Source organism: Dermochelys coriacea, chromosome 7 (assembly GCF_009764565.3).
Source record: "Dermochelys coriacea isolate rDerCor1 chromosome 7, rDerCor1.pri.v4, whole genome shotgun sequence".
In the NCBI taxonomy this organism is placed as follows: domain Eukaryota; kingdom Metazoa; phylum Chordata; order Testudines; family Dermochelyidae; genus Dermochelys; species Dermochelys coriacea.
In genome coordinates this window covers 110923344-110950612 of record NC_050074.1, presented here as the reverse complement: position 1 = coordinate 110950612, position 27269 = coordinate 110923344, and the positions used below count along the sequence as shown (strand labels likewise).

Below are 27269 nucleotides of genomic sequence, written 5' to 3'. Positions count from 1 at the left end.
TAGAATTCTGGTACATTTGAAATTCAGAAAAAAATTCTTTATATAATATTTTTCTAGGTTTGCCAAGGAACCTTAGGGCATTTTCCCAAGCCATAATGTCTTAAATGTAATGTTAGTCCATTTGGGAAAAATACAGATACATACACAAACTATACATTATGTATTTGTAAATTTAATGCATATATAAAGTAAATAATATGAGGACTACATACCACTTGCTTCCTTTCCCCATGCCAATGGCTCTTCCAAAAAAAGGGTACAGGTATTTAAAATACAATTTGAATTTTATGATGTTCTGTTTCAGAATCCTGTTTATCCACTGATTTACAGTCTTGGCAGTTTTCTTTAACTCTGTAATCATAACTAATTACAGCTAACTCTAGGATTACAATATTGAAAACTCTCATCTTTATAAAAAGTACAATGTTCTGCTAGGGGAAAAAAAGAAGAAGATATATTCAACATCCAAGGGGCTACCAACAAATGCCCTATTCCTTAGGTCTTAGAATTGGTGCCGTAAACCTTCAAAGTACTATTCTTTGGTAAGTTGTTTTAGCCTGAAGTGCTTAAATAGTAAATCGCTATTATGTTAATAGCGAACCTTTGGCCTGAAATATATTAATCTTGTTTAACAACAACTGACGTTTACATTCCCAATTCATTTCAGGCATTTTGGTGACTAAACATATAGGCAAAAACTTCAGGGAAAAAAGTTATTGCTCGTCTTGAATGTGTCCTTACTTTTCACTGTGAATGATTTTAGGAAAACATTATTAACAATTCTTGTTACTTACAACATAGGCATTCAAAGCATAATTCTTTTATAAAACATCTGGCACTGAATACAGTTTGCATTTGATATTCAAGTGTAAGTTGATCAACTCCACAACATAACAGATTTTAGATATTTTCAAAATTCATATTTCTACATTTTGTCCCATTGACAAGATAGGGGTTTTAAAACTTGAACACATGTGAAGTAAGTGGGGAAGGATAAACTGGAAGGGTCTTCAAGATGTTGGTTCCAGGACATGGGGCATACTAGATCCACCCAATGAATCTAAGCATTGCGCTTCATGGATTCTCAGACTAAAATTTTCTGTTGTGATTCATCTAGCCACATAAATAAATACTACAAAGATAAGATCTTTTAGTAGTATAGAGAATAGCTTAATTTAAAATTATTTTCATACTTAATACAACTAAATAAAAGGAGCATTGAGTAACGTCACAAAAGTCAATATTCTGGTATTCTTCAGGCATTTCATGGTATACCTTCAACTCAACCAAATGATCTCTTGTATCGAAATGATTCAAAGAGCAGCCTCAAAACAATACTATGATAAGATCTGTACTACTTAGTAGATCAGATATATAATTGATAAGATATGGATTTTTTTTAAACAAAGAACTTGTCCCTTTACCCACACCCATGTATCACTGACATGAATATTTTATCATTATAAAAACCGGGGCCACCTAACAGAACCTTACTGCACTGGATATTTGAGTCCAGATTTATGGGAATCTTGACCAGGCTCCACAATTCTTCAGACCTGAGATGTGTTATACAGAATTTTGTCCATTTGGAGAACAAGTGGAATGTTAAGTTTCTGTGTGCATTAAAAATAATCAAATATCTATTCTCACTACAGTTTTAACAGGAATTTGAAACAAGGTATAAAAATCTAACAGCATTACAGGAAATAAGTAAACAAACAGCTTTTGCTTAGTTTTTTTAAACTACTATTAACCGTGCTTAGTTGTTCAAGATTTAATTATGCAAGCATAAAAAAGAGGCAGCACATACTGTATTAAACCCACAATAATTATATTTTAATCAGCTTTGCTTTCAGATGAGATCAAGACAGAACTACATGTATCCCATGTTGCTTTTTGTTTCCCATCTTTTCTTTGCTTCAAATCTGAAATGAAGCACAAAAACACGTTAGGTTCTACTACAGTGATATTTGGAGTTTTCAAGAGAAAACATTTAACTTCAATGAAAAAAAATCAGAATTTGGTTTTTAGTACCCTACTAATTACAAAAAGGCAATATAAACATTAGAATAAGTTATCAGTTGTGGTACCAACTATATATTTAGTCTGATTCACTATTCACGAAAAAAAATCAGGTCAAACTAAACAAGGATCAGCACAAGTCTATTTGAAGTAAGGAAACATTTAACTGAGATTCTATTGAATCCATTTAATGCCAACAAAACCACAAATACTGAATATTGTACTCAAATGACTCACCCCCAGGCAAGCTTCTTTTTCTTTCTAGCTTCTTGGGAAGCCTCTGTATCTTGCTTGGCTTTTACAAAGTTGCGACAAGCAACAGCTTTAGCAATTTTCACGCCGAGCTAAGAAGGGTTGAGAAGGAACAGAAAGAAAAGTCAACAGAAGAAAATGGTTTACATCAAACATGAGGCCTATCAATGAGTTATTTAGTTTGATACTCTTTCCCATGGGCTAACATGAGTTACGATATCTTTTGAAAAATCAGATGGACAGATGTACCCATAGGACTGAACAGGACCAGATTTTCTATGGGAGAGACAGATGATCCATTTTACCCTGCGTGCTTTGGTCCAAAACGACAGCTAGAACTGAAGGAGCAATGATTCTGATCTGTTCCCACCTCCACACCTCATCAGCCAGAAAGATAGCAGTGTAAAAGAACAGTAGGGGTCCTCAAGGCTCTGAGTAATCCCACCCATCCAACAGACGGTATACCTGTACATTCAAAAAATTAATATTTCTTCACATACAGTACCTTTCACATATGGAATTTAAAGCACTTTAGAAATGGTGAAGGCTGGATTTTAATTGGCTAATCTCAATAACATGAGACAAGTGCAAGAGGAAAGATCTTATGTGTCTAATACATCCTGTTAAAGAATGAAAATTATTCATATAATCACATGAACTAAGATGACAAGAAAGTTTTACATGTGTAAAGTTTGTAGCCAACCAACCTAGACATTTTTTTTAAATAAAAACTTGGCATTTTAGCCATTGCTTTGGGTGTTTCAGTATTCAGTGTATATTTCAAACTAAGGGCCAAATTCAGTAGTGATGGAAGTGCCAGAGACGTTAGATATATAAGTTGATCAGGAAAGAATAACTGACAACACTGTAATATGCACAGGTTTGGTATCCTGCTATAAATGTGTCCAATTTCCAGTGACTCAATGGGAATTATTTCCACTAATCCTAGGGATGAATTTGGCTCAAGTGGTGTTTAGGATGGTGAGGGTGAAAGAGAGGGAAAGGAGCTGCTTTATTTTACAACTTGAGCTGGTCAGAGAATGACAACTGCATTTCATGATAATTTGAGGTTTCAAAATTTGTTGGTTTTTTTACCCACTGGAAGAAAATCTTTTGACCATTTTGCAAAACGGAACTGTGTTGAATCATTGGCTTTTGGATCAAGAAAATCAGGTATTTGGTTCATGTGTCTCCCTTCTTGCCTACTGTGAACCTCAGAAGCCTTATTGTTTAACTTGATAAACAGTACTTTTTGATGAAAAATGTTTTGAAAATGTTCTGACCAACTCTACTTTCATCTTGTTAGTTGCTTTCGTGACATACTCTGAGTCAGTAAAGACAACAGAAAATTCCTTTCAGTGAACATATTATGTTGTGCCGATCACGATTTTCAGAATGCATAGTATTATGGAAATCAACTTCAGAAAAAGTTAGAATATGCAATTTGATCTTCAATCGATTTATCAGAACCAAACAATGTATTCCCATAACCCCTCAAACTGATCTTCTCAGATAAGTAGTGTCAGAGCTTACCAATATCAAGTAGAAGACCTCCAGGGAAAACCCAGCATGCTGCAGGAAGTAGTAGTGATATGTTTCAGTAATCCCCTTTTTAGAACATTACTGAACCAGTGTTCCAGCTTGGCTCTAACTCTTGACCATGTGTGGAGATTAAAAACTTCCACAGCACTTTTTGCAGGAAGGGAGGTAGTGAGGATATTACCAGCATCCTTGCCAAAATATTAATTTAGAAAATTATACTGTATCTGCGTACAGATCCAATTGTTGAAGTGTTCTTCATTTCCATCCTAAACTATCTAGAGCTACTACACACTGTTAAATGGTTGCCATGTTCTACTGAGAAGTTGACTGAAATAATGTGTTAGAGATCTTTTGCAATAGGTTAAAATGATCTTCATATTATCAGACTCTAGATTAACATTATTTAGGTAATAAACATGCATGTTATTCAAATAAGCTTTTGACAGGATGTAAATTGGATGCCATTTTATTTATGTATTTATGAACTTTTTCACCCAAGGGGAATTGAACTGATATCATGGTATATGTCAGGGAAAAGACAAGATGGAATAATGCCACATAACAATTTTGAAATTGCCAATTTCAAAGATTTCCATTACTGAACATTACTAACTTTCTGCTCATTTTAATTGAATTTTGTGATATCTGTGATGATGTTAAATACTGCCAGCAAAAATATAATGTCATGGAAGAATTTCTTCATAAAATTACTCCTATTCTTCCTGACAACCAGAAAACTCATTTGGCCAAGAATGGTAGAACACGTTAGAACAAGTTGCTGCTTCTTGCAGCAATAACTCACTCAAGGTGCTATTCAAAGCTTGAAGTCAATGAGCATCTTTACAGTTGAAGACTGCCTTATGCAACCCAGACTAAAAACAAAAGAATCCAAAAAAGATACCAGGGTGCAAGGCCCAGGTTACAGAATAAGGGTCTCAGACTACTGAAAACATGACTGGAAATTGTATTAGTCATGGCAACATATATAGAGATCAGGTGAAAGAGAAAGAAAGGAGCTGCTTTATTTTACAACTTGAGCTGGTCAGAGAATGACAACTGCAATTCATGATAATTTGAGGTTGCAAAATTTGTCCCTATGCAGGTAGGGCTGCAATTTACTTCTGTGAAAACTTCTTAGTACTTAGTACTTATTAAGGCCATGGATCAAACCCCCAGAATGCAGCATTTTTAAATGTAATCTGAAAAGGAAGGCTGACTGTGGCATACTGATCTTCTTTCACCAGTGAAATACTGGTACCTGTATTTGATCATAAGCTTTCGTGAGCTACAGCTCACTTCATCGAATGCATTCGATGAAGTGAGCTGTAGCTCACAAAAGCTTATGATCAAATAAATTTGTTAGTCTCTAATAAGTACTCCTTTTCTTTTTGCTAATACAGACTAACACGGCTGCTACTCTGGTACCTGTATGTTATAAAGACTTCATACAAAACACTAACAGCTGGGCAGCTGGTGAGTTGAACCTATTGCCTATTACTCAAGACATGTTTCTTTTATTTTTATCTTGTTTCCCATTCTCTCACTCACCCACCTGTTGTGTCTTCTCCTTAACCTAAATGGTGAGCTCTTTGAGGCAGGGACAGACTGGTTATTTGTTTGTACAACAGGGTTCTTGAAAACTGATTGAAGCCCTAGGCATTTCTATTATGGTTTTCAAGGTCAGGCTTGACAAAGCCCTGGCTGGGATGATTTAGTTGGGGATCGGTCCTGCTTTGAGCAGGGGCTTGGACTAGATGATCTTCTGAGGTCCCTTCCAACCCTGATATTCTATGATTCTACACATAATAAATAACTAAAATGTGAGCTTTGATTATTACACTCATTCCTTAAAAAGGCTAAAACTAAACATTTCTCTAATTATCTTTTGTACCTTTTATGGGTCAAAAATATGTCCTTATGGAGTCCTCATGATGCACCAAATCAATAATGTGATCAACCAATATTTCTAAGTTTTACATCATTAGCCAAATAATGATGTTTTGATTATTAACAAAAATTAACATAATCCAGTAATTCAACAGACTGACATCTGAACTATAAAAACTGAAGTTAGTCACAAAGCATATCACCCGAAAACTAAAGCAGACCGTCTTGCCCGAGCTCCTGGCCCAGGAGGCTGTCCGCTTTCCCCTCTCCCCAACAGCCATGCTGCCGTGTGGCGCAACACTCTGGGCGGTGGGGCTGCAGAGCCCGGCCTGACCCAGTGCTCTATGCTGTGCGGCGTGGCTGCCTGTCCTGGTGCAGCTATGCTGACAGCCACCAGTGCTCCAGGCAGCGCAGTAAGGGGGCAGGGAGCAGGGTGTGTGTGTTTTGGATAGAGGGCAGGGGAGTTCAGGGGGTGGTCAGGGAGTTCAGAGGGCGCGGAACGGGGGTTGAATAGGGGCAGGGATCCTGGGAGGGGGGGAGACAGGAAGGAGAGAAGGGGTTGGATGGGGCAGTGGGGAGTGGTCAGGGGACAGGGGTCCCAGGGGACGGCTGAATGAGGTGTGTGTGTGGGGGGGGAATTGGGGGCAGTTAGGGGCAAGGAGTCCAGGGACAGTCAGGGAGAAAGGGTGGTTGGATTGGGCAAGGGTCCCGGGGGGCAGTCAGGAAGGAGGGGGGGTTGGATGTGGTGGCAGGGGCTCCGGGGACCAAGAGCAGGGGGTGGTGGATGGGGCAGGGGTCCCTGTAGGCCATCAGGGAACAGGGGGGGTTGGATGGGTCAGGGGTCCCTGTGGGGCTCAGATGGGGGTGGGGGCCTGGTTATGCCTAGCTATTTGTGGAGGCACAGCCTCCCCTAACTGGCTCTCCATACAATTTCAGAAACCCAATGTGGTCCTCAGGCCAAAAAGTGTGCCCGCTCCTGAACTAAAATATAACGTTCTGTTACTGACATGCAGCCTTTTAATATTTAAGTGTATTTACAAGCATTAAATTTTTTGCTATAAAAATTAAATTCCTTAAAATCCCAGCAACATTTATAAATAATCCAGATTTAATAAATTACAAATTCCTGAAGTTACAGTAGAAATTTAAAGGAATACAGTAGATTTTAAATGCACTAAATGAGTATTTATGTGACAAAGCACAATAATTTTATTAACTTAATCAATAGAGCAATCAGAGGACTAAGTGGACAATGAATTCACAGCATTCATATGTCATTTTTTGATTGAATTTTACGTCCTGGTACAATGAATTAAGTAATAGTTATTGCTTAAGTATATACTTGAAATATATTCTAGCAGGCCTATTTAACATCAATATACACACAATCTTACATAACTGACGTCTATAAATGTATTTAAAAATATTTTAGTCTGTTTCTGTGAAGGCGGAATGAATACTTCATCTTTGAAAGTATGGAAATAAAATGGGATAATAAGATCCTCTGTAGTATATGTGGAAAGAGGGGAAATAAATGTTCTGCAGTATTAATGCTATCACTTTAGGGCTACATAAAACCTACTCTGCAAAATATAAAAACAAATATGTTGTGTTTAAACATGCACAAACATTTTATTCCAACTAAGCAGCTTCTACACCCATCCACACCCAGACATACATCTTCACTTCCCCTTCCAGAAGAAATCTTTAAAAGCTTGGTCAATGGATTTTACATTTAAAGGGGAAAAAAAAAAAAGCACAAGCACATTTTGGGTCATCAGATAACTCAACAAAATACAATGTTGTAAGAAGTAAGAAAACATGAATAAAAATATATACAACAATTTCTTGTGTAGCCAAAGTATCAGCATTTTCCATATAGAACATCCAATATTTTGCTGCATTTTAATTAAGGTGTCTAAACATTATCACAAAGAACTGCAAATTGGTCAGAGCACGCAGTAAGGAAAATTAAGCTCTAAAGGCTTTTTATCACCATATTTCAGGAACCAAGGGTGTAAAATGTTCTAATTTGGGATATATTAAAAGCCATAAAAGGTCTTTCAAAAAGATTAATGGTACTTTGCTTGGATTTAAGATAAGGGCTTTAGCTGGTTGGAAAAGCAGGGCCCTGGCTAGACCCTTGAGGCATTCATCTTTACAGCCACTTGGAAGATTTGTAAAAGCGTCTGCATAACCTCAAGCAAACGCACTGCGACATTTTTTTTAAATTCCTTTCAATTTTACAGGTTTAAAGTGTGTAAATCATGTTGGGTAGTAAAGCAGCTATAATGGCTCATCCTTGTAACATAGTATAGATTTTTTTAAGACGAACTTTTTAATCAACTCAGTTTCCATGAGGCAAAATGTTTCCATATTAAAGTTCACCGTTAATCATTTCAAATATCTTACTCTATCAGCTTAATGTAGCATACATGCAAACTTCTTATGCATCATTTTTCAAAAAATTTTACTCATCTGAAATTGTTACCTTGTAACAAATTTCTAAAGCTTTCCCTCTTTTTGAATAGTTTCAAGGCACTTACTTAAAAATACCAATTATCATACTTTAACTTTGTATGGAATAACAGGTTTCTATGAAAAATATTGATGCCATTCTCTTTTGTTCTTTAATTAAATGAAAACAGATGTTTTCTGAAGTAAAGCGGAACCATTACTGGGAGTACTTAAAGTGTTAAGGTCTTTAATTTTTATATCAGTTTGGTCTACAATTCCTGATTGTCTTTACTCAAGCTCAACATTAATGTCAAGCAAGTTACCTAGGAGACGAAAGAGATCAAAGAGACAAAAAACCCTCAAATGTCTGATTAATCAAGCCTGCAAACAGCTTATTTCTTTTAGCCTGCATGCAAGTATGAAAATGAGATTCTGGGAGCCGTACATTGTGCAGATTTGTTCATTCTTATCAGAACAAAGCCAGCGGCAGCTTATTTCATGGATCATTGGCACTGTCATCAGTGCTACACAGAACGGGTGACAGCTCCTCATTTTGAGGCTTGAACAAAATTAGCAAAAAGTCGGCACAAATTAGCCTCTCATCTTTTTAGTAATATGACATTATTCATTTACTTTTTACCCAATTTTTAATTTTTTTCCTTGTCAGCTATCCCTTTCTAGTGTTTCTTGCACAGCATCATAAAACACTTTTAAAACAAGCAAAGAAATGGCTGAAGTTGAAATCGTATGTAAAGTTCAGGCGGCAAGACAGAAAACATTTTTACTGAGTTGCAACAGACATTTACTGTAATTTACAGAAAACTTTCCAGAAAATCTTGAGATATTTAATTTGGAATATTCTTCAGCAGAGACCTTTCATTAAATGAGAAGTCATGTTTAAAATACAAACTCTCAATGATACGAGTAATGAGATAGCAGATTCAAGAACTGCTCCAGAAATGTCATATTTAGGTGTGATCTACAAAATGCTAAACCCACAGAGGCTTTTACAAAACATCTTTATTCAAACAGGTCCTGAAGCATCCTATGGTCATACCAGAGAAGCCAAACAGCCTTTTAATACAGTATTACAGTTTCTCATCAAATATGAATCTAGTTATTTCAGGCTTTGCCTTTAGCAATGATTTTCTCCTTTTATGTTATGGAATGTTATCCATTGCTGACGTATATAAGATATATAAAGCAAACAAGAATATTGAGTGGATTTTGCAGTGAAAATTGTCTCCTTTCAAGGATGTGCTCAACTTTCACTGTAAAATAGTTTGTAATACCTTTGTTGTTTTTTTATGCTGGATATTAAAACCTCAAATTATATTTCGATGACACTAATGTAGCAAGGACAGAAAAATGTTCTAATATTTAAGCTCTCTTCTAGATTTAAACATTTATATGCAAGTAACTTCTTCCATTCATGAGAAAACAGCATTAAAAATTAACTATAAGCTGTTAGATGATTTACACAGTCCCCTTATAAGAAAGGCAGTTAAAAAAAACTGTAGTACTGTTTTCAGCAATTTCTTTATCTCTGTTCTTCTAAGTAAGAAAGCTTATTAACAAGCTTTGAACTTAAAATCACATTTACAATAATGTGCCATCAACAGTTTTATAAGCTAATTAGAAAAAAAGATTAATTAATGACTGGCTGCTAATAAAATGGCAATCATGAAGAAAGAAACCAAGGGTGCTAAGCTTCAACTACCACCAATTAAGAGCTAATTACAAACAAATTATATATGTGTTTTGCTGTGGGCTTTAATTTACTAAAATGGTTTTAATTAAAAGAGAAAACATGCTGATTAATTGAAGTGCAGAAAAAATCTACACTATAAACTCGGCTTTGTCTGTCTCTTTAATTAGACTTGTAACATCTGAAATCTTTTTTTAAGGTTTGTTAAAGAAAAGATATACATAATTAGAGGAGCATAAGAATGTAATTCTAGGTGATAACCCTGTCATATAGCAAAGGTTAAAGGAAAACAATCTTAATGAACAAAGATATTTGGAAGCACCTCCACTAAATGTTCGGGGGGGGGGGGAGGGGGAGGGAACCCATCACCAAGACAAAATAAAATCTACTCTTCCTTTTTCCAGTCTTTTAATATAAATGAAGCCTAAGTTAACTGCTGTGCAATTCTAGTCTTTAAATTTATTGCAACCACTTTGGGTATCTACACATATTATAGTAAATTTTGAATGGGCTAGATAAATTTAGAAATACAACTCCATTCATAGTAGTGGTAGTAGAATAGCCATTTCCCCATACAATTAATTTACCCTGTGTATATCTAACAGAGAGGACATTTGTATGACTTGGCAACCACAAGCTATATACTATTTCTTTAAAAATAGGGTCAAATTTTAAAATATAGAGATAGTTTTAGGAACGTAGCTCATGTGGTCCCCAATCTAAATTATCAAGCTAGAATTTTCTTCCAAATGAGGACAATTTCATCAACAATTATTAGCAAGTGGTCAAAAAATGATGTAACAGAATCAGAGTTGATAGAAAGTTCAACAGAATAGCTCTGTTGGGAGATGAGAATGGTATCCCAATGACTGGTTAATTAATTTGATTATAAAGCATATATTTCATTTAAGCTGTATTACAATAATGCAGAGTTTACTAGTAAATTATAGCTTTTGAAACTTCTCACCAAAATGCCAGAAGCCTCTAAGCTAAACACATAGGAATAGTGCTGTCAAAACAGGTTATTTAAAGACTGACAACTGCTTCAGTAATGTAGTACTCTAAATTATATAATATTTTTAAGGTTTCTTTTGACAGGTAAATCTAATGTGGTCAAGATAATTTTATTGTGTTCAAGTTACTGCCCTCAGGCTAACGCACTCTTAGACAATGTGGCACCTATGCAGCAATAAAAGCTACACAATAATCACAAGTGAAATGAAAAGTTTGAATTTTAGCCAGAATAATTCTCAGGACTATTACAGCCATACAGAAATCTGCATTCTGTTTCCAGAGACAGAACAAAACATTTGAGCATGACAGCATTAAAGAAAAATATGGTTCACTCGAAGAACAATGTAAAGTAAAGTATTGAAAAGATCTCTTTTCAGGTCATGCAAAATCAATTTTAGAACAAGTTTACAAAGAATTAAATAGCCACATCCTTACATTTATATTCACATCTCAACATATGTAAGCGTGTAAAGGAAACATGAACATCTTTAACAGATTGTGTAATTTACACTGATGTGATATTACTAAGTAATTTGAGTCATAACTCTTACATAGATTGTACATTTGCTGTTATGCAGAGTCAATATAGTGTTCTAAGTTCTCAATATTAACTTAAAGGAGTGCCTAAAAAGTCCAACAAGTACAGGTTTCAGAGTAGCAGCCGTGTTAGTCTGTATTCGCAAAAAGAAAAGGAAAAGGAGTACTTGTGGCACCTTAGAGACTAACAAATTTATTAGAGCATAAGCTTTCGTGAGCTACAGCTCAGTAAGTGAACCATTCACTCTGCAATTAGAGGCAATAGCCTATGTTACAATGAAGTCTACTTCATTAAAAAAATGTCTATTGATTAGAAGGATTCTCAGTCATATTAGGTATGTGTTCAAAGCTTGCTACCAAAACAAGCCTGGTTAGCATATTGGATATACCACCACCAAACAACACGGTTTATGAAATCCAGGGCATCTCTCTACAAACACTGCAAAGCTGACCATGCTAACTTCATTCTTTCAACAATATCCATTCTAAAAAAGATTCAAGGATCTTTGGATAACTCCTATATAAATATTCAATACTTTTCTTGATAACTCTCAGGTTAAACAAGTTATCATTAAATTCAAGATATTGCAACCATGGCCTTAGGTACTCATTTCTACATTCAAGCAGCAGAGCTTTAAAACATGGAGCACTTTGCTAATGCTTAGAGTCTTCGATTAGGATATGATAAAGATAGCACTTGGATTACAATAAAATACACTTTAACTATGAATATTTATACTGTGCAAATTGTAAGAAAATTAAAACAATCCATTCTTAATATAGTAATTAAAGTAAATTTCTTGGAAGATGCATGCTTTGAAATGTTTTCCAGTACTGTATAGAGTGTTTAAAAACCCTAGATAAACTTTGTGTGCTTTTTTAGATTTAGAAGTATATAACCCACACAGATGAGGTTGAACCTCTACAATAGTATATTCTATGAAGTATACTCTCTCAGAATGAAATTCATTCAGTAGTGGAGAACCTGCCCAAGAAGCACTGAACCACTAGAGCTCCATGGTGAGCAAAATAATCAGAAAGAGGACTTGCTGAATGCAGGGCCCATGGATTCTACACTTACAGATATCCACTAGCCTTCAAGGTCTCAAAGTATGTGCAAAGGAACTGCCATCACTATTCCAGCCTATAAAGTGGCAAAATGACCATAAAGTGAGTGTGTTCATTACTCCAAACTATACAGAGATGCTATATTTCAGAGTAGCAGCCGTGTTAGTCTGTATTCGCAAAAAGAAAAGGAGTACTTGTGGCACCTTAGAGACTAACAAATTTATTAGAGCATAAGCTTTCGTGAGCTACAGCTCCGATGATGCATGCATGCATCCGATGAAGTGAGCTGTAGCTCACGAAAGCTTATGCTCTAATAAATTTGTTAGTCTCTAAGGTGCCACAAGTACTCCTTTTCTTTTAGAGATGCTATAGTATCTTTGTAGAAATCTTTGTGCCGGGATTGGGATGAATTTCACCAGCCACAAATATACTACATTTCTGTTAATAATGAATTTCATCTAGCTGCATTAAGGGAGGTTATACATGTAGTCCACAATCTTACAATCAGATCCATGCATAGTCACTTGTGAATGAACATCAGCGGATCTGTCTGTGAGGAGATGCATTGAAGTCTATGTGTTTCTGTGCACACCAACTGCAGAATTGGAGTTAATGTGTTCACTTCCATACTTCCTCCCCACACACTTTAAAAAAATGTATATTATTTTTAATCAATAAGAGTTAGACATACAATTTTACTTTCTCTTGCTTATTTTCCTAGCACATGCACTAGCACACCAAATTTCAAGCTCAGAACGCCTTACCTTAACATGATTCACTCTACAATTGCCACAATACACATGCTAATTTTGATCTAGAAAAAACTTGTCATGCACACTGTAGAACTAAAAAAAGTTTACTAAAAGAAAATAATTTTTGATATTTTAAACAATTCTACATTTTAGCACTGAAAATTAGAATGTATAAGGTCCATGCTCGGAAAAGATCTGAATCTGTTTTGACTTAAGGACAGTAACAGAGACACCCTGGAGAATTTTTGCCCCATGATGAAAGCAATCAGATTTTATTTGTTTCACATTCATTCAATTGCTAGCCCACAACAATCCAGTAACCAGGCTTAAGAGCACAAAGAAAATTGTGTGCACAGTGCTATGAAAAATCTCTCTTGAAACAGCAATCCATTCCTTGACAGGTGTATTTTCATCAAGGAAATATAGAGAATATACAGATTCCAAACTTACTCCTTATATTACAACATGACAATGTGTGCCCCCAAATACCCTGAAACAAGTGTTACATGGCAAAAAAAAAAAACAACCAAAAAAAAAAACCCTTTGGGTTTCAGGGATGTGAATTTCAGTGATCTACCCAGCCAGTCTCCAGATTATGCACATTCTGTAAATCATCACTTGGATTCTAAGGGAATCAGGTTTCACAAAAATCATCCCTCACTGTGTCATAATGATAGCACATCGACAGCATGATTTTGGCATTCCCTAGCTTTTTTATGGCATGTTTTCATTGCCTATTCCCAGTCATCTTTATTTTTGGCTTCATTTTTCTAAAAACTGATGCTGCCCTATCAGTTTCACAGGCTTATAAATGTTATACATCAAAAATTAGTTTCACTTATTAAAGCAGGAAATAGCTTTAAGAACTCTGGGATCTGTGCCTCAAAGCAAAGGCTTTATCAGCAGGTTCCAGTCACTGCTTCTTGAGAAAGAAAATGGTGGTGATTAAAAATCTGTACACCTGATTTCCAAAAGAACATCCACCCACTGAATACACATTCCACAGGGCTGCAAGGGGGCTGTACCCCAAATAGAATCAGCTTATTTTTGATATCCTCATACAACACTGCTCAGGAATAATAATTCAGAGAAATAAAATGTAAAATAATGCAGTTTGTATATAAAAGAAACAGCAACTCAACTTGGTTTTTTACCCACTTTCATGAGTGTCATACCATACACAGTCAATATCTTTCTCCGTGTTTGGCTCAAACCGTTTCCCGATGCTTACAACTTTTGGAGGTGAAAAGAAAAGTAACATTAACAGCTTAACTTGTGTAGACTGAAAAAAATTGGGTAGTTTTTTAGAATTAATTCACTTTCTACAAAAAAAAGTAGCATTTCACAAAAACAAGAATTTTTTTTTTAAGTTCAGAATGGGATGGGAGAAGATCACATGGATGTTTGCATCAGTATTTAAAAATGTGAAAGCAATTTTGTTTTATTAGTCTGTACCTGGTCTATGAGACAATAATGTTCCGACTCAGCTGCTCCCATAACTGCACCCTTTCTTTGGCTCTTTATGCAATCAGTTACTTACATGAATGATTTCACCAGAACAAAAGATAGCCCTTCCCCCGGCTCCCACAATTATGGAGACCACCTTAACCCATGCAGATTCTTTTTTTAAGTCGCAAAAGAAGAACCAATCTTGCAATGAGTTTTGCATGGGCAATTCCCTGCACCTGTGTGTAAAATCCCACTGAAGTTACTGGGAGACTTCCCACATGAAACGCATTGCAAAATCAGGGCTACGGTCATTTGCATTTTCCCCTTCTCTCACAACGTATTATTTTTTCAGACTAATCACCTTAACCAAAATGGAATGAAGGTTGTGAACACTAACATTGTTTCAAACGTATTCTTATTTTTAGAACCTGCTAATACTTCAAAATCAAGAATTTGGAGTTAAGGTTCCACAAATAATATATAACAATAGCACCTGTAATATGCTAGGTGTTGTACAATACTATATCTACCCAATTCAGATAATGATCATCTTCTTTCTTGTCATTTCCCAATTTGGGGTCAGCGACTTTTATAGCCTTCTTCCAAAACTCAACATTGTATGCCAGGCTTTCATACAGATTGGTCTCTCTGAGGTCCACTGATATCTGGCTCATGAATCTTTGATCTCTTCCTTGGTCATCTTCCATCCACAATCACTGCAAGAGCCATCCTACTGATAAAACTCTATTCGCCGCTTGATATGCCCATACCAACATAGCCTAGCCTCTTTCAACTTGGGTTCAATTGGAGTAACCTGCATTAGGCCCCTTACAACATCATTTCATTTCCCATCATGGAATGTCCTACCATTTGACCACCTCAACATCTTCTTTTCTGTGGTGGAGAGCATACTGATTTTCTTTGTTGTGGTTGGCCAAGTCTCTATTCCATACATTAAGATGAGCCCAATTCCAGTTTTATACATTCATCTTTTAACTTTATTGGCACCTTTTCGTCACACAGAACTGGGGTCGGCTCTCACCATTTGCACGAAGCATGATGCTGGGCATCACTCAGCAGGGCATCATCATCAGCAACCACTGATCCTAGGTATTCAAAGTCTTTCATTCTTCTTAGCTCTCTGCCTTTATGAAGAATCCTCCTCCTTCAGTTACCATAGTGTTGGTCTTGCCAACATTCATTCTAAATCCACCCTGTTCAAAAGTACATTACCACTGTTTAAAACTGGTGTGCGGGGCCTCACAATCTTCCACACATATCACTAAGGCATCAGTGAACAGCATGTTCCAAGATAGCTCCCTTCATATATTCTCACTTATCACATCCATGACAACCACAAACAAAAATGGGTTCATCTGACACTGATCCTAATGCTAGCCAATATTTACTGGAAATTTTCCACTGCAGCCCCATTTAGTTTTGACTCAGTAGTCACTTCATATTTTTGCCTCACATAGCTCCAGACTTCTTCCAGTCATCATTTCTACGTTCGAATTTGCTCATCTCAGATTACACACTCACTTCTTTAACTTTAGTGGCCCTTGCCCAGTTACAACAGTTATCCAATTCAGATAATAGTATATCATAAATGGTACAAAAACTTGTAACTTTTCATATTAATTTGTATTTGTAGTCAAAAAATTTGCACAGAAATCTCAGCATGTTTTATTGATTGTTGTACTCTAATTTAGAGTAGATGAGGAAATGGTGCATTACAGGTCTGTTCTTGGAAGGAGATATATTAGGAGTGTTTTTATACTGTACTTGACAGGAGAGGTGAGATGTTGGCACATTTCATTCTGAGCAGGTGGGTGATCTCAAAAAGGGAGATACATGGCTAATAGCAGTCATTCTTGGGTTTCAGAGTAGCAGCCGTGTTAGTCTGTATTCGCAAAAAGAAAAGCAGTACTTGTGGCACCTTAGAGACTAACAAATTTATTAGAGCATAAGCTTTCGTGAGCTACAGCTGACTTCTAATAAATTTGTTAGTCTCTAAGGTGCCACAAGTACTGCTATTCTTGGGTTTGTAATTATACTACGCGAAGTGAAGGTTTTCCAGTCACTAGTTGAAATGTAGATAGTGTATGGTAGTTACCTACATAGTACCCTCAGTGGCTGAGTAAGGCAGTATCCAGCGAATGTGTAGAGGACAGTTACTGAGGCAGAGTCAGCATTTAACTAAGTTATTTATGGGATCTTAAGTACAAATTTCCTAGCCTCCAAAACTCTGCTTTTTAATGAGTAACTAGAATGGTATACTATGGTAGAATGGTATACCATGTTAAATTTAACTGATAAGCAATTGCAGCTTTAATTCTATTTTTAAAAAAGTTTGGCTGGAAATTTTCTTATTTTAAAATATTTTTAAAACGTTTATGTGAAAATCTGAAGTAGATTGTGGTGTTTTCTTTCTCCATTTTTAAACTTTCAAAAACCCTTTGAATTCTAGTAACTTAGCCAACAGACCTGAAATTTCCAACCCATGTGCGTGAATGGGAAGATAAATGGGAGGTAGGAGATATGTTCTAACAGGAAAATGGAAAACCTTGTAGTAATAAATAGGAGGAAACATACAAACCATTTCCTCTCTTTATTTAGAGCCACATTTGACTGTTCTCCCTTCCCTGGTTTCTGAGCTGTTCTCCAATATTTTCTTTCTTCACATTTTCACCACCCACCATCTGCCTTCATGGAAGCTGGAGCCCAGCTGCCAATGCTGGATTCCAGTGATGCACTGCTGATGCCATACACACATTTATTTGTGTGGTTTCTAATTCTAAATCCAAATTCACAGAGGCATCTAACAGGTTAACTACCAAAGTTGAAAAGTTATGTCAGCATTTTACAAACCTTTTGAAGGATCAGCGTTTCATAAGTTAATTCTACAAATAGTCACCCACTTGCCACAATTACTCAGACACACTAGCTACCACTGTAGATAATGTAATAAAAGTTGTGAAGTTTCTGGACCAACCTAATTTTGAGATATGTTCTTAAAAACAGAAATAATTACAATTATTTCAAAACCAAAAAACCCCTTTTCATTACATAACTATATCTCTGAGCTCTCTCATCCAGTTTGCTAGAGGATAAATTTTGCTGAGGTGGGAAAGAGAGGCAAAGTCTGAGGTACGGAATATTAATAAGAAAGCTACTTTCCATCTGAAATTTCTTGAGAAACTGATGTGGAAGAAGGTTCAAATTTTAGGATTATTACAGAAAGTTATTTATAGTCATAACTATGAAGTTACTAATGTGGCTCCACAATAACTTGTTTGTCTGAGATCAATCCTTTTGGGGGTTATGTGTTCAAGTCTTCTTGTGATAGATATTACTCGAGACATTGAAAATACAGATATAATTGTCCAAACAGTCCTAAAGTTACATATGTGGCTATAATAGGTCGTGGCTGAAAGAAGCCTATGTAAGCAGCAACAAAAGGAAAAGATGCCAGGAACAATCTTTCACAGTATTTGGTTAAATTATAATGATTTAATGACTAGATACACAAAAGTTAAGAGTTTTAAGAGGTAGTATTTAACTAGGTCAACTTACCTCACGAGTGGCTAATCTATTACTCAGTTCCTCAGCTCTCTCAATATCCCCTTCAGTCAAAGACTTGTCTATGCTGACTTCAAGACCAGACTGGAAAGAAAAAATGGCAAACATCTTCAGGCCAAAATGAATGATGAAATAGGATTTATAGAGAGAACTCCTCATGTACATTTTAAACATCTGTTTAACAGAATTATATTTATTTCACACATCTGTAATTTCCATGTAAAACAAATCACATTTGTCTATGCGTTGTAATGGATAGTATCATTAAGTAGTCACTGAAAGGCTGACTGAGCACAAATCATTGTATTAGCCCACCTTATGTGTAGGGTAAATACTGTAGTTAAAATATATATATTAATTACATGGACTAGTTTAGACCTGTCACAAGGAAGTTTCATCTCAAGATATGGTTTGGCTTATCTATTCCATCCCTGGAGCTTTCCTAAATAAAACGTGAAGTGTATATGTCAGGTAACATGAAGAATGGCAATCATCACTGTATCTTTGCAGATCTTATCTTTATCTCAAAACTGAATTCTGGCACCATGCCACTTTGCTGTACTACTAAATCCAAGTCTTCAAATAATCATGGTATGAAAGGGAAAAAAAAGTTTTACATTTTTAAAATTTCTGAATACACGAAAAAAGCATCCTAATAACAGAGGCAAATTCTAACTTGTCTAAAGTTAATGTCTGCAAATTAAGGATGACTAATGAAAGTTTTATAAAAATACATATGTGCTCTTTAAAAAATTGTAGGTTTGTATTTGTTGAAGATTCCAATTGTAATATTTCTGGAGGAATATAGGAGTGGAACTGAGGTTGTGCCAGAGTGGGAATTTTCTGTAATATTTTGTATGACTATTGTGTGTGCCTCAGTTTCCCCATATGCTGTATTGTTAACTAGGTGGCAGGAGAAGGTTGCTTATTCTATGCGGAGACCCAGAGATACAGGAGTGACTGACACCTAGCTGTCTAGGGCAAGGGCTGCTGATGTATGGGGAGTCCAAGACGACAATGGCCACTCCAGCTGCCAGGACATTTGGTACCTAGCAACTAACAACCATGGATGGCCCACCCCTCTACAGGAAGTCAGCCATGTTTGCCAAAGGAGTAAGAAAAAAGGACTGAGAAGTGGCTGGGGGCGGGGGTTGTTAAGAGTTGGCTGCTGGAAGCTTGAGACTCTCTTGAACGGGGCAAAAGAGGGGTCACAGGGCTCTGGGCTGACCATGATGGACCATGCTGTAACTTTTCATTCTCTGTGCTGACCAAGGACTTTCTATGCTGTGTTCCAGACATCTAATAAACCTTACTGGTTTTGAAACACTGGCTGAGAGTCACTGCAGATGCTGAAGGTGTGGATGCATTGCTCCCTTTAGGTGTACAAATTTCTTTGAGGTTTCCAGCTCAGGCGGACGCACTTAAGGGAGCTCACTGCATGAAGTAAGAGTGCTGAAAGCTCTGAGGTTCAGTCTAAGGAGGCAGTAAAGCTAAATGACTTACACTAGTGAAGATGTGAATCCCAAAGGGGATGGAGGGGGGAGAACCTGGCCCACTGAAAAGGGTCCTCCCAGGGACTGTTCCAGAGCATCAGACCTGTGGATCCATGACAGATATCCACAAGCAGATTTTGTTTAAAAATTTCACCAAAAAACCTTTTCCAAATCAAAAAGGAGACTTCCATTTATTGATTGGATTTAAGTACAATAATATGTCATAGCTGGTCAACTAACCTACTTTGTTTTAAAGATGTAATGGTAAATGAAAATATAACATCTGTTACTACTGAGAAATACTGTTAAGAGGATTTTTCCTTTCATTTTCAAACATTGAAGATGTAAGTCAGAAAAGAACAAAAATTTAATAAAATAATAATTCAAAGTTGTGATGGCAATCAATTCTGTTTGATGCCTTGTTAATTATATCTCTTAATTTCATAGTTTCCCAGCACTAACAAAAGCAATTCATCTAATCATCTCGGCTGGAGAGATTCGCATTTTACTGGCCGAGGCTCCTCCATTACCCAGGTCTAACTTGAGGAATTCAGTGCAAGACTGTGGTTTCAGTTAAGGAGAATTATGAGCAGATGTTTGCCTAGAATTATGACTCAGAAAACAGTGGTCAAAGTCACTTTGCTTGGGATATGTAACCTAGAAAATGTGATGTGGTTTCATAAAAATTACTTGAACGTTGGCTAGAAACATCACTGACCAAATAATGCCATAAAGCAGTGGTTCTCAACCAGGGGTACATGTAGAGGGGTATATGCAGGTCTTCAACTCATCTAGATATTTGCCTAATTTTACAACAGGCTACATAAAAATACAAAAGTGTCACAGCACGCTATTACTGAAAAATTACTTTCTTTATATGGTAAAAATGAAAGTTATAAAATAAATCAATTGGAATATAAATATTGTACTTTTTCAGTGTATAGTATATAGAGAAGTATAAAGTAATTGAGTGTATGAAATTTTAGTTTGTACTGACTTCGTTAGTGCTTTTTAGGTCTGATTTTGTAGGCAAGAAGTTTTTAAGTGAGGTGAAATTTGGGAGCACGCAAGACAAATCAGTCTCCTGAAGGGGAACAACAGTCTGGAAAGATTGAGAGCAACTGCTATAAAGAGCATAATTTACAAAGATAAATGAGCTTTGAAAATGAGACTACTGATGACAATCAACAATAATTAGTGCCAGGAATTGCTAAGAGAATTATTGGCCATGTTAATATATTTTAATAACATAAATGTCTTAATAATCCAAAAGACTACTTCAAATGAAGTATCACTTTTAGATAACTAACCCCTATACCTTCAAGACAATTCCATTGTTTTCAGTTAAAAGTATCAGCTGAAGTATTTTAAAATTAAAAGAAATTCACCCTAGCCAAATCAGATGTGTACTTCTCCCTATGCATATCACAGAGAGAAGAAAAAGAAAAAAAAAGAGAGAGAGAGAGAGAGAAATGGAAGGCAATACCCAGGGATATTGTAGCAACAGAAAGTGTAGCAATTCTTCAATCTAATATCTATAAATTGCATGTGATGTCTAACTAGTAGATCATATTACAAGTTACATAGAATTCTCTCTCTAGTAGAAGTATATGATTATTTACTCACCTTCAACCAACTTTCTGGCTTATTTTTATTTCAGTTATAGCTGGATTTTAGTTTTGTCATAATATATATTGTCATACTTCTAAGAAACTATGAATAGCAATCACCTTTTGGGCAGCCCTTTTGCTCACAAGAGATTCAAACCTATCATTAATTCCAAAGTATTGCGTGAGTTCCTTCCATTGACCTTCATTTGAAGATTGCGGACTGAAAAACAGACAAACACAACTTTGTACTAAGCACACTCAGAATATATTAAACTGATTATTCAATTAAAATATGAATAGCAGTTAACATTATCAGCTATGTATTTTTAAACTTTCCATTGTTTGTAATAACCTTTTAAAAGCCAGAAGAAAAAAAAAAGAATGTTTTGTTCTCCCATTTGGAAAAAGTTACCCCCTACTCAACTTTCTAATGGCAACAAAATTAACAGTTCCTTTTGTTTACTTCACAATATCTGTACTTGAATCGTGTAAGGCCCCAGTCCTGCAGTTAACTTCGCATGTAACTACACATACAAGTAGTGCAATTGAGGGCAAGTTGTCATAGCTATGGGTTAAGTAATAATAAATTAGGTCCCTCCTCACCTATTTTAATTTCGACCCAAGTCAATATTTATTAAATCAAGAAATTTCCCCATCAAATAATTTTGGGGGTCAAATATAGTTGTTGACTGCCCAAGACTCTGACTTGGAAACTGCTTACAGACATCCAAAGATAGTATGTGGCCCTAAGGTTAGTCAAATTTTGTACTCATTCTTTCTGACAATGTCCCTTTAGAAACACACTTCAAATAATTGTATTGATTTTTTTATACCTTTCAATCACTTCTTTGTTGCTCTTTTTCAGTTTTTCTGAAAAGAAAAAATAAAGAAAGCAAATATATTTTAAAGACATTCACAAACTTCTGGTACAAATCATTAAAAGAGACTAGTTCAAGATTAATGTGTATGGTATTACTGAGTAATCTTTAAGTCCTGAGGTGCCAAGAGATCCTCCCACACAGAGTTCCAAGAAGTCAATGGAACCCCATTTAGGCAGACCCCATTAGCAGGATTGGTCCCATAGTGCCTACTTTCTAAAATGTTTTTAAAGTGATAGGATTATGCTCAGAGTAAGAGTTTTCATAATAAGAACTTTATACAGTATCTGTAATAGAGAATTGTATTTAGAAAGCTAAAGCAAGAGTGAGTCATTGGATTACTAAAATATATTTTAGCTAACTGCTAATCCTGATAAATCAACATTAATTGAAGAACGTTTACAAGTTGAATTTCCTTGCAAGTAGCACAAATATAAATCTATACTGTTTCCATAACATAGTCACACAACAAAAGTCTCTGGTTCACAGGCACAGAACACTGGCATCAATGGTGCCCTCCAGCCCGGTCTTTCACTGTATTTCTTGAAAAAACACACTGTTTTTTCCAACTCCCTTTAGTAAATCAAAATGCATTTGGTATTAATTCTATAGTTAAATGAAATACCTTTTCTGTAACGTTTTCTCTTTTTCCCCCTGTTTCCCTGATTTGTTTGGACTTTCATTTCACAGTTTTTCTTCTGAAGCTCCTGAAATTTCTACAGGAGAAGGAAAAAGCAAACTCAGAATTTTTTTAAGTCAAAAAGTGTACTGAAAACATTACCCAAAATTCTCATTCTTACTATACGAAGGTTCTTATATAGTGCAAGTTCAATTCTACTGGTACTAAGTTGCAAAGGTTACACACAACAGACTCTGATCTTCATACCACAAAATATTAGCTCTGACTTTCTGCCCCCACCCCTTCTTTTAGTCCCCATGATTCTTCAGAACAGCATCCCAATCTTCATTATAAGGTACACAACTAACATGAAAATATTAAGGGTGCAACAGTGAGCATGTTCATAAAGTTCTCTGAGGTCAATTTAGATGACGGGTGAATGTTCAAGGAAGACTGGAAGCAGACCTCTTACATAACTGGCTATCTAGGCTATGGAGAGAAATGAGAGACTAGTTTTTTGCAATCCTTATTCAGAATTAGAGGCCCACTGTGAAATATCAGTGTAGACTAGTGAGCTCATAAGTATGAATTCTCCAATCTTTTCTTTCCCCATATGAAACATGTACAGATCAAAGAAAATGAATACGGTCTTGTAACCCAACTTGATACTGAATGGCAGGGCTTACAGGAAACTGAAAGACACATTTTTTGTTGACTACGTCTTAAATATTCAAGAGATTGGATAATCTGCTGAATTACAAATCTTTAACCATTCAGAAGCCAGTTACAAAGAAGTTCAGGTGCTCAGACCCTGAAGTGAACAGAAAACTTCATAAGAAGGAGTGGTTGTGCTATATTATTTTTCTCCCCTGGGCTTTAATTTACCAGTCTTGAAAGAAAGCAAAAGTAAAATTTACATTAAAAAAAAAAGTCCCTCTTAGCAGCTTGTTAGGTTAAAATTGGTTCCAATGGGTCATGGCAGACTACCTTTTATTCAAATTGCTTTATTTTATACACATCATATGCCACTTCACTTAAATAAAGATTAGCTATACAACATTGAACATGTATATTACAATTTTGTATTGGTCATTGCAGACAAACTAATAATACCCACATTCCATATTTTTAAAGAAACTCCAGAAGGGCATGCTTGATATTCGTTTTCTCCATCTGCCACTGCTATAGGAATGGATTTACTTTCAGTGATACTCTCAGGTCTATTTATCTGAAAATCAGAAACCTGAACTCCTTTGACATCCTCATCTACTTTATCTTCCGTGGAGCAAGATATAGGACCATCCACTGGGTCTCCATCATCAGAACTCAAGTCAACATCACTGTTATCCACACCAGGAGGCAACAGCCCACTCCACATCTTCCAGTCTAAAAAAATAGAGCAAAACAGCAAAAAAAAATCTTTGTGAAGACACACACTTGAACATATGAATTTATCCAGATTCTATTTTCTCTGTGGATTCAGAGAATTAGAAATAATGAAATACAGCATTACAAATATTTTAAATGCTCTTGACAAGAGGAAAAAGCAAAAAATAATCTTACTTCTAGTAGATGTTTTAAGTGGTTTAGACAAGCTTATTAGAATTAATGCAGAACGTCTTAACACTTGTAGAGAGGGCAGTTTACACAATGGTCCTTTTGCTCTCCTATAATTTTAAAACTCAGTTTTTAATATAAAGTACAGAAAAATTATAACTCAAGATTTTTTTTAAATGCGGTAAGTCATACTGCCTGAATCTAGAGAACAATTATCAAAGGGTTGTGAAAGTGCACGAATGAGTATTTAAAAAAAAAAAACACTTGGGAGACGCACATTAGGGCTAGATGCTTTTGAAGTGTGTAGCCTGGAACTGTAAGTCAAGTGTCTCCAAAAGTGCTTGTTTGGTTTTGCACACACCCTTTCGAGAATTTGGTCCTAAGTGTTTCACTGAATCATGCAACATAAAAACATAAATCACGAGTGGTACAAGACCAGATTCTATTTTGCTGCACCATTGTAAATCTTGACTATAATAGAGTTATTTTTAGATTTACCCTAGTATAACTTAGAGCAAAATCTGCATCACACAATTTCAAATTTATCTTAAAACTAATTACGTGACTTCCTCCCAACAAAAACTTGGTCTGAAAAAAAAAAAAAAAAAGTAAAGGGGAAAAAAAAAAATTGTACCTGACCAGGACAGATAGAAGAAAGAAAGAAGTCACTGTTTTAGCCACCTGCTATATGATCTGAAATGGACAATTCTGACAAATGTCCACAAGGGATCAATACCCAAAGACAGCAAGTGCACAGGCAATACTAGGCAGATGTTACCTACATCTAAGATACCTATGGGCGTGGCTGACGTATTTGCTTTTTAACACAGTTGGCAACGTTTGTACAGCTTATATCAGCATTGAATCGGACTGAAAATATAACATAGTGCTGTTTTCTTTTGAATCTAACAATGGTATGACTTAGTAACTTTTTTACAAAGCCAAAACCCGACTTAAATAGATATTTATAGGTACAAGTTGACATGATTCCCCTAGTCTCTCTCAATGAAGAGTAGGATAAGCTTATTATTTTCAGCCTCACTACTTTCCATCTCCTCCTGCAACTGCTACCTAGGACAGCACCACCCAGCCCCCACTCTCAAAAGTTGTTTGGATTTGATTTACAGTCCAAATCACCTATAAACACAATAAACCCATTGTTTCATGTTCTCTCTGTGTGTATATCAATCTCCCCTCTGTATTTTCCACCAAATGCATCTGATGAAGTGAGCTGTAGCTCACGAAAGCTTATGCTCAAATAAATTTGTTAGTCTCTAAGGTGCCACAAGTACTCCTTTTCTTTTTGCGAATACAGACTAACACGGCTGCTACTCTGAAACCAGTCCAAATCAGGCTCACTTTGGAAGAGGTAAGTAGGAAAAAAGGGAAGACAGAGGCCTCCTCTTTTCTGGATCCATTTAAGGCAGGTTCCCCCTCCAGAAGCGAAAGAGGGCTCATGCTAGGTGGGGTTCTGGGAGAAGAGTACAGGTTCAACCAGAACCTCTTGACATTTACCACGTGTCCCAGTACTTTCATATGCAACCATGAACCTCACATCCAGGACCCGCATGAAACCCGAGCCCTGCCCTGCCCTCCCCAGCACCTACCTACCTAACCTGCCCAAAGACAAAAAGAAAAGGAGGACTTGTGGCACCTTAGAGACTAACAAATTTATTAGAGCATAAGCTTTCGTGAGCTACAGCTCACTTCATCGGATTTTTTTTTCCACCAAATGCATCCGATGAAGTGAGCTGTAGCTCACGAAAGCTTATGCTCTAATAAATTTGTTAGTCTCTAAGGTGCCACAAGTCCTCCTTTTCTTTTTGCGAATACAGACTAACCCGGCTGCTACTCTGAAACCTGCCCAAAGACAAAGTCACTTCCACCCTTCTCCTGTCCCTTCCCCCTCCGCGGCCCATTATCCCTCCACCCTCCCGGAGAGCAAAAACACCCCCTGCCCCTCCCCCCCAACTATCAACCCAGCCCCTCTGACGGCTCCCGCCGCGCCTCCCCGCCCCGCCCCCAGCGGCCCCCACCCCAGCTACCACCGCGCTGCACCTCCTGACTCCCTCCTCCGCCAGGTGCCGCCCGCATGCAATGAACGGACGCTCCCTCCCCTCCCCCGCACCGGCTCCCTGCTGCCCCTCAGGCCCCGGCAGCCACTCACCTGCCGTGTTTACCTAGCCGCCATCTTAAAGCTTCATTAACATCTTTCCCTGCTATTGGGCACTTTTCCCCCAGCCAATCAGCGGCCGCTTTGCTGCTGGCCTGCCCCGCCCCTTCTCCCTCCGCTCGCCGTGGTCTCCATGCCAACCGGCTGGGGCCTGGTTTTTGGCGGAGCGAAACGGCAGGCCGCGGGGGGCCGGCCCCGTCGGCGGGGCGGGGGAGGCGAGAGATTCCACCCTCGTGGGGACGGACGGTGGAACAGTCGCTTATTGGAGGAGCAGGGGTGGTGTGTGAGAGACCCCCACAGGGGAAGGGGAGACGGGCTTCGGCCGGGGGGGGGGGTCTCTGCACCATTGCCAGGAAGGGTTGGGGCTGAGACACGCCTTTATGGGGGGCGCCTTGGAGGAGAGAGGCTCCCATTTGGGGAGAAGACACCCCCCCCTCCCCTCGCGGCTGGGGTCAGGGTGATTAGGGGATGAGAGGCTGCCCCCTTGGGAAGTTCGTGTTTTAGGGAGAGGAGATGAGTGACTCCCTCACTTCAGGGCTAGGGAGAGGCTCCCTCATTTGGGGATCCCTTGTGAGCTACCGCAGCATGACATGGGAAGATTTGCAGAGAAGGGCAGTTGACAGGCAAGGATGGCAAATGTGGGTAGCCCAAGGTGCAGCAAAGCATGGG

General features: G+C 37.2%; 1 protein-coding gene and 1 long non-coding RNA gene across 3 annotated transcripts; both read right to left on the bottom strand.

The window, feature by feature from the left end:
* On the bottom strand, positions 1-26664 carry FAM204A (family with sequence similarity 204 member A). Of its 2 annotated transcripts, none has more exons than XM_038410464.2 (8): positions 26595-26664; positions 23988-24256; positions 22877-22967; positions 22207-22243; positions 21494-21593; positions 18265-18354; positions 2260-2366; positions 1-1925 (listed from the first exon to the last, which is right to left on the bottom strand). In XM_038410464.2, exons 2-8 carry the CDS (start codon positions 24246-24248, stop codon positions 1874-1876), a joined length of 738 nt encoding a protein of 245 aa, XP_038266392.1. In that variant the 5' UTR covers positions 24249-24256; positions 26595-26664; the 3' UTR covers positions 1-1873. The 2 variants fall into 2 exon arrangements, with proteins under 2 accessions (XP_038266392.1, XP_038266393.1); XM_038410465.2 differs by having other exon boundaries at positions 26486-26595.
* On the bottom strand, positions 2882-6292 carry LOC122460931. Its single transcript, XR_006282561.1, has 2 exons — positions 5242-6292; positions 2882-5074 (listed from the first exon to the last, which is right to left on the bottom strand). It is a non-coding gene; the product is annotated as an uncharacterized LOC122460931 (long non-coding RNA).
* Positions 26665-27269: the final 605 nt, after the last annotated feature.

What these genes read in the sequence shown, in the direction of transcription:
- FAM204A (XM_038410464.2), bottom strand. Translation starts at nt 24,248, where the DNA reads ATGTGGAGTGGGCTGTTGCCTCCTGGTGTGGATAACAGTGATGTTGAC. An exon ending in ATAGATTAGCCACTCGTGAG is followed by an intron (nt 2,367 to 18,264) that starts GTAAGTTGACCT and finishes AACCCTTCTTAG; the next exon opens with CTCGGCGTGAAAATTGCTAA. An exon ending in AAAAAGAAGCTTGCCTGGGG is followed by an intron (nt 1,926 to 2,259) that starts GTGAGTCATTTG and finishes GCTTCATTTCAG; the next exon opens with ATTTGAAGCAAAGAAAAGAT.